At 47.2% G+C, this 10,181-nt stretch overlaps 2 protein-coding genes across 3 annotated transcripts in view; one reads left to right on the top strand and one right to left on the bottom strand.

Annotated features, from left to right (window-relative positions):
- Window positions 1–6,384, bottom strand: part of ncoa4 (nuclear receptor coactivator 4) — a 9,278-nt gene extending 2,894 nt beyond the window's left edge. Inside the window, exons 1-5 of the mRNA XM_013914422.1 lie at window positions 6,196–6,384; window positions 2,688–2,811; window positions 602–742; window positions 433–521; window positions 55–163 (exon numbers count right to left, since the gene is read on the bottom strand). Of these exons, the coding sequence (XP_013769876.1) occupies window positions 55–163; window positions 433–521; window positions 602–742; window positions 2,688–2,811; window positions 6,196–6,233 (501 nt within the window). The 5' untranslated portion in view covers window positions 6,234–6,384. The remainder of the gene's footprint in view (window positions 1–54; window positions 164–432; window positions 522–601; window positions 743–2,687; window positions 2,812–6,195) is intronic.
- A 3,227-nt stretch (window positions 6,385–9,611) lies between these two features.
- yipf3 (Yip1 domain family, member 3) overlaps window positions 9,612–10,181 on the top strand; it is a 3,847-nt gene continuing 3,277 nt past the window's right edge. Inside the window, exon 1 of one of the 2 annotated variants that reach the window (XM_005747411.2) lies at window positions 9,612–9,845. In XM_005747411.2, the coding sequence (XP_005747468.1) occupies window positions 9,780–9,845 (66 nt within the window). In that variant the 5' untranslated portion in view covers window positions 9,612–9,779. Of the gene's footprint in view, window positions 9,846–9,891; window positions 10,125–10,181 lie in introns of those variants that run through there. The other variant, XM_005747412.2, reaches the window with a different exon arrangement.

Raw genomic sequence — 10,181 nt, 5'->3', positions numbered from 1 at the left:
TGTGTGTGTGTGTGTGTGTGTGTGTGTGTGTGTGTGTGTGTGTGTGTGTGTTACCTGGGCGTTGATGCTGCCAAATGAGGTGATGGCCTGCTTCAGAGAGCGAGAGTCGGCATGGAAACTCAACTCAGGTGTTTCCTCTGGAGTGAGACTCAGAGAGGACAACCTGCACACACAGGAGAAGACAACAAGATCACATGACTGCACCGCACCTGACACACATGCCTACAGGTGAGAGTCTACAGGTAAAACCAGCTCAGTATGTCAGTAATCTGATTACATTAGACAGTGAAATCCTGACTGCATGCCTTAACTGAGGGTGTGCAGACTGGGACAGCTACGCCAACAGGTGAGAGCACCAGCAAGGAGAACAGACCGCTCAGGTGTGAACGCGCCCACAAATCTGTGTGTGTGCATGTGTTTGTGCGCACGTACTTCTCCATGCAGCTGGTCAGCTGGTTGTTCAGGTCGTTGCTGCTGGAGCTCTGCAGCTGGTAGGCGATCACGTCAAACTGACCTCGGAGCTGCAGCACAGACACAGCACAGGTAAGCAGACAGGTAAACAAACAGTCAACACAGGTAAACAGGCCCCGCCCCCAGTTACCCGGTGCAGCTGGTGCAGCTGCTGTTGCAGAGTTTCCGTCTTCACTTGTTCGAGCAGCTCAATCTGACCCAGCAGCCACACCTCCCTACAGCGCAGCGCCTCCTGCTGGCGGCTCACGCAGCTCTGCAACTCCGAGCGCACCTGAGGGGACGCACAGGTGAGACGTGTTAAGCAACACCTAAACGTGAAATGTTCAGTAACCAAACAGATTCTTCCAGAGAAAAACAAAAGAAATTTCACAGCTACTGCGTGACTGACAGGCTGGAGTTTGAAATCCGCTTCGTAACCACGTCTCTTAACAGGTGCCGTCTTTGGTCCTTATACACACACATAGTACGGTAACATTACGCTCAAGCAGAGTACGTATCGCTCCGCGAGGCTCCTCGCAGCCGTAATGCTCCAACAATCCATCAGGCAGTGCGGCTCCGTAGCTTAGCAAAGTCGGACTAAAACATTTTTGACAGATTGCTGAGCGCCGTGTAGCACAGAAAATCGGTTTGCGGTCAGTAAGCACAACCAGAATTCATACATAAGGCGCACTGTTGATTTTTGAGAAAATTAAAGGATTTTAGGCGTCAACGCATTAGCCTGGTTAGCTCGTTAACGCCGTCCAGCCTCCACGCACAGGGCGATCCGCGGTAACAGATTTGCTCCGTTAATGTAGTTATGGCGTTAACGTCACGCTGACAGCACTAAAATAATCTCCAAATGTTTTCTTTTTACCGAGCAGCTGCCATGTCCGTCCTGCCGTTGCCTGCAGGTGAAGCGATGGGGGAGTTGTGTTCAGTGAAGGAGAGGCGAGGCCGAGTAGAGACAAAAGTGGACGAAAGAGGCAAACTTGCGGCTCCACAAGTATAGTCATATCGTAACATAGACTATATCGATATAAACGATATTGTCATATCTCGTGTAAAAATATATCGATACATTTAAAAACTCGATATATTGCCCAGTCCTAACGTGAAGCCTCGCAGCGCTGCGGACAGTCATGTGATCACAGAGCATAAACAAAGCTTTTTGTTAGTAAAGTTTTTTCACACGGACACGCGAGCTCCCCCTTCCTGTGGAGGTGGATCAGCTGACAGGTTAAAGTAAAACAGCCTGTCCTGTTGTTTCTGCTCAGTTTAAATAAAGTTTATCTCACAGAAAAAAACAAAACATCACGGAGCTGAGATCAATCCAACCCCGATAATGAAGCTGTGAGTCCCTAACCAACGAGCATGGACGCACACCTGAGCCGGAGCCTGAAGTTTTACCTGGAGATAAAGTATGAAGTCCAGCACGTCGCACTTCACTGCTCTCACCTCCTCTGAGCTCCTCTCACCTCCTCTGCAGGCTTTATAACCCGCCTCGCCCTGACCCTCCTCTTCCTCTCCCTCACCTGTGGCTCAGCTGCAGACAAAGGCAGGATTTCAGGTGGTTTCAGCCTTGCCGAGTCAGCAGTGATGAAGAAGATGATGGCTAACTGCGATTGGTTGGTCTCAACAGGTAAATCCTCAGGTGTTTAAAGCTCAAGTGATTCACGGTTTGATATGAAAAACAGGGGGCGTGGCACAGAGCCAGCTGAGTGGTCGCAGCAGTTTAGCAGGACAAGTGTTTCACTGTAAAATGATCTGGGTGTCAATAAAGTTTCAAGCAGCTCCGTTTGGTGGCAGGTAACTAACGCACTGATCAGGACAGCAGGTAGAAAACGTGTGAGCTGATCCAGGTTTCAGCAAGGAGCTTCCTGTGAATCAGCTGACCTGCACTTCCTCCCATCTGCAGCGCAGCAGGAAAACATTTTACAAACTCACGTGAGCTTATCAGCAGTTCAGTTATTGATCACTGATCAATTGTTCTAATCCACAACTTGCTGGGCACAAACTTTATTGATCGACTGAACAGGAATCGTTTGGTTCAGTCTGCCAACGCATTTCCTGTGTCGTGGCATGTCGAACACATTTCTGCCGTTACCATCTGATCTGCTGAAAGGGCCTCTTCCTGTTCTTGCTTTAAAATAAATACCTTGGCTTGACTGCGCTGGTCATGTGACACTGGGGTTATCACGCCTTAAAGCACTTCCTGTTCAGAGAGAGGAGGCACTCACCTCTCTGGCATTCTCCCTCAGCTGCTGCTCCGCCTTCATCACGGCACCGATGGCATCCTCCAGCTGATCCTGGGCCTGTTGGCACTGCTTCAGGCCACTCGCCGCCAGCACCTCCAGCGACATCCTGGACAGAAAACAGGAAGTGGAGACAGCACGGTGATTTCACTGAAATTGACGACTGACTTTAAAGTGTGCTCAGGATTAGAGCAGGGCGATATGACCAAAAATATTTATCACGACATACATTTGAAAATTTGCAATAACGATATAACTGAGGATATAATCGACACGAGACAAAATACTTTACAACTCCTCAACTTTATTAGTGCAAAACAAACATCAATGTATTTCCACTTAAACAAGCAGCTGTTTTTTATGTGCATTAAAGTTATATAAACATTTAACAGTTCGTAGCTCAGCAAAGTCGTACTGAAACATCTGACAGATTTTTGAGCGCCGTGCACATAAACTCGTTTCGAGGTCAGTAAACACAACCAGAGTTCATACATAAGGCACACGGGATTATAAGGGGCTCTGTCGACTTTCAGAAAATCAAAGGATGATTTTAAGTGCGCCGTATTTTCCAAACAACACGGTAATAACGACGGCCCGCTAGCATGCGCTACCAAAAATAGTGCTTTGTTGTGTATCTGACGGAGTAAAGCTAAACCAGTTCCACACCAGTGAAGCTGCAGCATTTTTACAAACCAGTTCTGGTTCATGGTTTCATTCAACGATCTGCTCTCGCTCTTCTCATTCTCTGTCGCCGCCATGCTTTTTCCGCCATGTGCGTTTTACCCAAATTTCATTTTCTTGTCGTTGCCCAACATTACACCGGTATTACCGTGAATGGTATGATATGGCCCAGCCCTTCTCAGGATTACACGCTTTAGGACCTCGCTTTATTTCTACACCATCATCTTCCTCGCCCGTGACCTCAGGGGGTAATAATAGCCGCCGCGGTCACACAGCGAGCTCTGCGGCTCCTCTGAGTCACTCACACAACAACAGTAAAGCTTTCCATAGAAGCTCCTCCTGTTCAATCAGCTGTTTGTGGACGCTGCAGCATTGTGTTCCGTGATTGGTCAGAGGGTCGCGGCTCGCCACAAACCAATTAGATTAACCCATCACTAGCGCGCGCACACACACACACACACACACACGGAAGTAATGAAAGACACTAAAGCAGTGGTCTCCAACCCCTGGGCTGGTCCGTGAGTCGTTTGGTTTTTATCGTTAACTCGGTGCCCCTGGGTCTTTTCCCGTGTGTTATGATCTTTTTTCGGTAGCGGTACTGGCTTTATTTTGTTGTATGTATCCACGACACCTTAAAGGCTAGTCCGTGAAAATATTGTCAGATATAAATCGGTCCATGGCGCAAAAAAGGTACTAAAGTACTTTAAATAGCCCTATGAAGTACTTTACAGGAATACTCTGTTTGGCATTATTAGTACAAAGTACATGCATTCCTGAGCATGTGCAGAAACCCTCCACAGTGAACTGTTAATCAGCTGTTAGAGGGGGTGGGGTCTCAGGGTGCAGCAGTGTCTTAGTATCAGCTGTAAACAGACGCTTGTCTGCAGCTGATAACCCTCACTGTGTGACCTTTGACCCCAGCTCAACTCTCACCCACTTCCTGTGTGATAATCAGCTGATCAGCAGAACACAGGCTAACAGCTGGTACTGATCATTTCTCATCAGCGTTAACTTTTCCTTCACAACACGTCTGAACTTCATATGGAAACTTACTGACACAACTTATTAAAAGCTGAAGGAAACACGCCGGATCAAAACCTGTGTGTGTAATAATGTGTAACACCTGTGGGCTTAGCTGACTGACATTATGATATAGAACCTGTTACATCCAGACTTTATTTATGACCTGGCAGGTGAACTAAAGAACTATGAACGAGACCGACTAGTTCCTGATATTTACCATCAATAACGACTGATGGTTGAGGAAGCGAGCTCTATTTTTAGAGCAGTGCTGGAATTTATTTCTTTGTCTGCAGAAAAAATAAATCCCCTGAGGAAGTTTCTCTCTCTCTCTCACACACACACACACACACACGCTCTCATTTCTTCTACTGTAAATCAACTGCATGCCTGAACCTGCAGGTACTGACTTGATTGCTCAGTTAATGCAGTCAGAACACTGACAGTCTGTCACCAGTGAAATGAAAATGACTGCATTATAGGGATTGATTTTGTGGTGTCAGCGCTCCTGCAGGCTGTAAATACAACACCAGCTCTCCGTGCACTCTACCAGCACCAACAGGGCCTCCTGCTGCTTTCAGCAGCTCCTTTAGGAATAAGAAAAACAACTAAAATGTCAACATGTGAAGCTTTTCTTCGTCACCTGTCACATAAATGAAACTGACACGCAGTTAAAGGGCGCCTCGAGGAACCAACTCATAAGAAAATACACAATTTCTCCGTCAATTACGAATGCAGCACAAGTCCGTCTCTTTCGGTTCCTGTTTTATAACCACCGCCTCATACAGAGTGGAATACAGTCGGTAAACCGCGGGGTTTTACCTGATGCTGACTCAGTGTCGGTAAAACTGCAGGGGTAAAGCTCCGTTTCAGCCGCAGGCAGTCTCGCTCAGAGCCGGCGTTTCTGGTGTTTTCCTCCACAGCTCACGGGAGGAGGAGCCACAGCCCTCCATTACTGCCTGCCGGCCGGCACGTACGCATTAAGCTACAGAGCGGGGGCTTGGAGGCTAAGCCAATGGAGGAACAGTTCTACGAGGGGCGTGGTTTAGAGAGAACCCAGTCTTACCACTGGGTAACCACTAGCCGAGGGGCTGGCGAGGGGCCCCCGCTCCGGGTCCAGAGCAGGGAGGGGCCGGCCGGGGGCACCGAGGCGGATCCGCTGAACACATTCCAAAGGCCGAGATAAAGCGACGATGGGGTCGCTGAGTGCAGCTGATATCCGTGACATATTAACCACCGGCAGCGTGACACAGCGCAGCCAGTCCGCAGAATATTGTGTGCCGCGCAATAATCTGCACAGCTGACACAACTGCCGCACACACTCTTCCCTCTGTTGCACCTTCTTTGGTTAAATTAAGTACTTCCAGGGTGACTTTAGGACGACGTTTTGTAACAACTGGTAAGCATCAGCGTGTTTGGGTTAAGCCGAATTACAGAGTGGATCCCAGAAATACATATTATGTAAAAACGAATTTCATACAAAGTAAAACAAGCGAACGGAGCAGCATTTTAACACATAAATTAAAAAAGGATGACCTCTGACCCCTAAGAGTTTATTTTTAACATTTCGGAACGAGGTTACAGTGTTCCGGCTAACGCGGCTAGCGTCTGTGGCGCCTTTAACCTTCGACAGAAATTATACTGAACCGCGGCAACAACACAGTTTAATCAGAGTCACACAATCAACCAGCTTCTCTCGGGCTGAGACTCTAACTGCGTGTTTTAAAGGATCACCGAGGAGCTAACGGCTAACAGCTCCTCGGGGAGCCGCTCCGCGTGTCGCTGCACTCACCTGGAACTTTTACCGTGGACTCTCCCTTTCGATATCATTAATGATCCGCTCGGTTCGGCAACACGACAGCCAGAACAACGGTCCGGAAAATGAAGCCAATGTCACCACCGCGTCAAGGAACAAGAACCACAGAGGGCGGAGAAGTGTCGCGAGAAATGGCAAACTATCGTGCAGCGTGAGGCTGCCCCCTGCTGGTGAGACTAGGACACAGCCGGTAACTGTAGCCCTCTGACATTATAGTCCAAAGGTACTGAACTAACATCGGAAAAGGTCCACTTTGAGAAAATGCCTTGAAGCGCAGGTCTTTTGTATGTCCCTCCATCTGCAGTCATGTCACGACTTTGCAATACTGAATCTCGATTAGCCACAGATCCTGACAAAGCCGTTCATACAGAGATCAGATCTTAAAGTTAGAGCAAGCTAGTTATGTGGCTAAACTCAGCTCTGAGGGGATTGACGATGGCAAAGACGCCTGGTACATTTCTCATCACGTGATAAGTCACAACAATAAAGATCGCATAGTCTTTGATTTCTCTTTCACATTTCAAGGCCAATGTCTAAATAAGTACCTGTTACCGGGGCCGATCCTTGGGCCAACACTTCTTGGTGTTCTGTTGTGTTTTAGGCAGCGTTCAGCAGACTTATCCCCGCACTTAGCTACTTCAGTCACAGACTTGATTCTTTCTGCTGCCTGTACACCACTGATATAACATTTGAGCATATGTAACAGGGTCATAAATCAGATATTGTTATAATTACACAAAATGTGTTCTAAACCCCCAAACTGCTCCGTTTATACCTGACTTTTAGGACCTCCAAGCCTGTAGTTATGTTCATTATCAGTTAGAGCCCCTCCTCATTCTTTTCTTCTTCTTCTTTGGTGCAATCCTATAAATACAATGTACCCCTTTTGCCTCTCCCCTTTCCTACAATTCCCCTGTGGGAGAGGTGGGTGTCATTTCTTTCCCAACACTGTAAAACACACATATAACGCTGAAGATATCTATCTATTCGGAACCATGATAACAGGGTTCATGCTGATCGGAGTTGGCTTAGCCCTGGTTTATCGGAGAAATAAGAGAGCGGAACCGGCTGTTCAAACCCCCCCAAGGCTGCCCGCTGGAATCGAAATGGAACGAGGCGCAACCTCTCACAACGAACGTAATATGGTCAACACCTTGGAGACGCTTGCAGCTGCTGTGAAGGCTCAAAACAACACCATTGAGCATATGAGGGGAAACATCAGAGAGAGGCCTGCTCAAAATGAGACCCTTGAGCGACAGTTGGAAAACATCACGGAACGGATCACTGCAGCTGTGAGGTCTCAGAATCAAAAGAACAATAACACCATGGAACAGAAGTTTGATACCATCATGGGGAGGCTCGCGGCTCTCCAACGGGAGATCGAGAGACCAGTGTCAGAGTGTTAAAGAGCAGCCTGAAAATTCTCCTGGGCTGCTCGCATGGAAATTAACAAAACCAACATAAACATTGCGGATCCCCATCACGGCGCCAGCTGCAGGCCCAAGGCTGGAGCCGAACAATCACTCCCTGATAACGACTGTGTTACGGCTATTCTTCCCATCCCATGCAAGGACACCTGGATTGGCTGGAGGACTGTTTACTTAGCCTGATAGGCCGAAGGACACTGTCTCAGCTAAACTATGGACACGCACACACACACACTTACACTGATAAGCACTCACTCATCCCCCCTCCCTTTCCAATGCCTTCGATGCTTGTGCCCTACCAGGGAAGATAGCAGTCAACTGGACCAGCGCAGATGCTGCAGGACCGGATGCGCTGCCTACACCGGCTCTCTCTTACCCTTTACCCGCCCCTGTTGCTTGTCTTGTGTTTCTATGGTGTGTTGATAGTCATGTGCTTTTTGTGCTGAGGTGTTTTTTCTGTTATCAAACTGTTCTCCCACTAGGAGCTCAGTGTGAGTGGAGTTTTTTTTCTCCTCCTCTTACCTCATGTAGTGTATTTTCGTTGTTTTTTTCCTATCAGCTGACCTCTCTGACATGTCTGCCCAATGTGATGTTTGTGTAAAGTTGGTCAGAAGGTTCCTTTGTAAGTGCGCATGCGCCATTAGCGTGCTGCCTGCTGTAACCCTAATTTCCCTCGGGATGAATAAAGTATTCTGATTCTGATTCTAATGCATATTTAGCCACCTGGATGTTTCTGATTGCGATTTTAGTTCAATTATTGTCATTATTAAGCCTGTTTTTGTTAGATGTTATAAGTGTGTAGTATGTGTGTATCATAAATGTGTTTTAGGCGCCATAAATACTAGCATGAATATATACTCCTTGCTAGCTTGGAAGTTGTGGTGGGTTGAGCTAACCCTCTTCCCCACTGTTTGTATTTGGTTGGAGGAGCTGGAGTGGGCAAATTATTTACTTGGAGGTCTTTCTTTCTTTTACCTTTTGTATCAGACACAACGCAGAATCACACCGGTTACACATATTAAAACTATTATCCTGTTCTACAATTAACATTCAACATGTTTGACCTTCTATATTTGACTTTAGACCTGTTGGGTTCATTTTGAGACAGAGAAGACAAACATGCTCAAAGTCATGAAGCACTTGCAGGTTTAAGTTAAAAAAAACGTCTGACAAGTCTCTGCTCGCTCAGGAGACCCAAACCAACACAGAGCCTCAAACCCAGTAAGTGTTTTTGATCCCACCCAGTAAACCGGACACTAATGTGTACCGGAAACCTACGCATACAGATCAGTATTCAAGGTTTGACTCTCATCGCCTTGAGGCGACTTATGTTGTGATTTGGCGCTATATAAATAAAATTGAATTGAATTGATCATCCACTGGAGCATAAGCTGAGTGTGATCAGGACGTGAACAGGAGCGAACACCATCCCCACAGACACAGCAGCCAGGGAAGCAGAGGACATCACATAAAGAAAACCTGTAGTGATCCCGTATGTGTCAGGAGTATCAACTGAGATGAACAGAATCAACTTTTTGGGAATTGCTTACCTGGATGATTGAGCATCAAGATATGTTTCCAAATCTTTAAAAAGACACATAAATAAGCGTGCTGTTGGAGCTCACTGGACCAGGACTAAAGACAACTTGGCATTAATCAGCTCTCAGAAGTGATGCGTGACTGTGAACCATCAGAAAATAACATCAGACCACTCAGAGCAGATTTAATGTCACACGAGAAAGAGTTCAATCTCTCCCTGACTGAGATTTAAAATGTTGCTGATTTTACAGTTTTGCTTCAAACTGGAACCCTTTGTTCTCGACAAACATCATCTGCATGTCAGAGAAGAAATGGAGTGGTGAGCGTCTGTAAAACATCGATTTGTCATGAGTGGAATCTCAGGACATGAATCAGATATGATCAAATGAATGAAAAAACTCTCACGGAAATATCGCGATATCTTCGACCTCCACGTCGACTGGGGATGTGGCGTCAGCCGGTGGGCGGGGCGTTCTACGGACCAAAACATCAGATTTTAGAAGCAGGAAAAGAAAAAGATCCATCCGCGGATCCACCGACCGAACCACGGACACAGACTCCACCCCACGGAGAGCTGCTGCTGTTGTGGGGAAAATGTCTTCGGGCTCCGGGAGCAGGAACACGGAACCATGGGGAAGCTTCGACGATAATCTCATCCAGGTGAGCTACATGCTAACAGGCTAACGAGCATCCCATCCAGTAACAGCACCTGAGTGACGCTGCAGGTTAGCCCGAAACAGCGTACAGGTGAGCTCGCGAGGTTAAAGCACTGTGAGGAATCAAACCATGCTAACATGGTAACAGGAGACCCGAGAGCTAACAGGCTAACACCAGGCTGACCTGAGATCAGCCGACTGAACATCTGTAATCAGCTGGAAGCTCCTCTGATAAACTGATTAACAAACTGTTGGTCGGTTTAACGGATCGAGCCCTACCTCAGTAAGACTCCTCTCCGGTCTCCTTTTATGTCTCCCGTGTTTCCTCTCCTGTCTCCTT

The sequence above is a fragment of the Pundamilia nyererei genome, unplaced genomic scaffold, assembly GCF_000239375.1.
Source record: "Pundamilia nyererei isolate P.nyererei 1_Seehausen unplaced genomic scaffold, PunNye1.0 scaffold00197, whole genome shotgun sequence".
Lineage (NCBI taxonomy): Eukaryota > Metazoa > Chordata > Actinopteri > Cichliformes > Cichlidae > Pundamilia > Pundamilia nyererei.
This window is presented reverse-complemented; position numbering and strand designations above follow the sequence as displayed.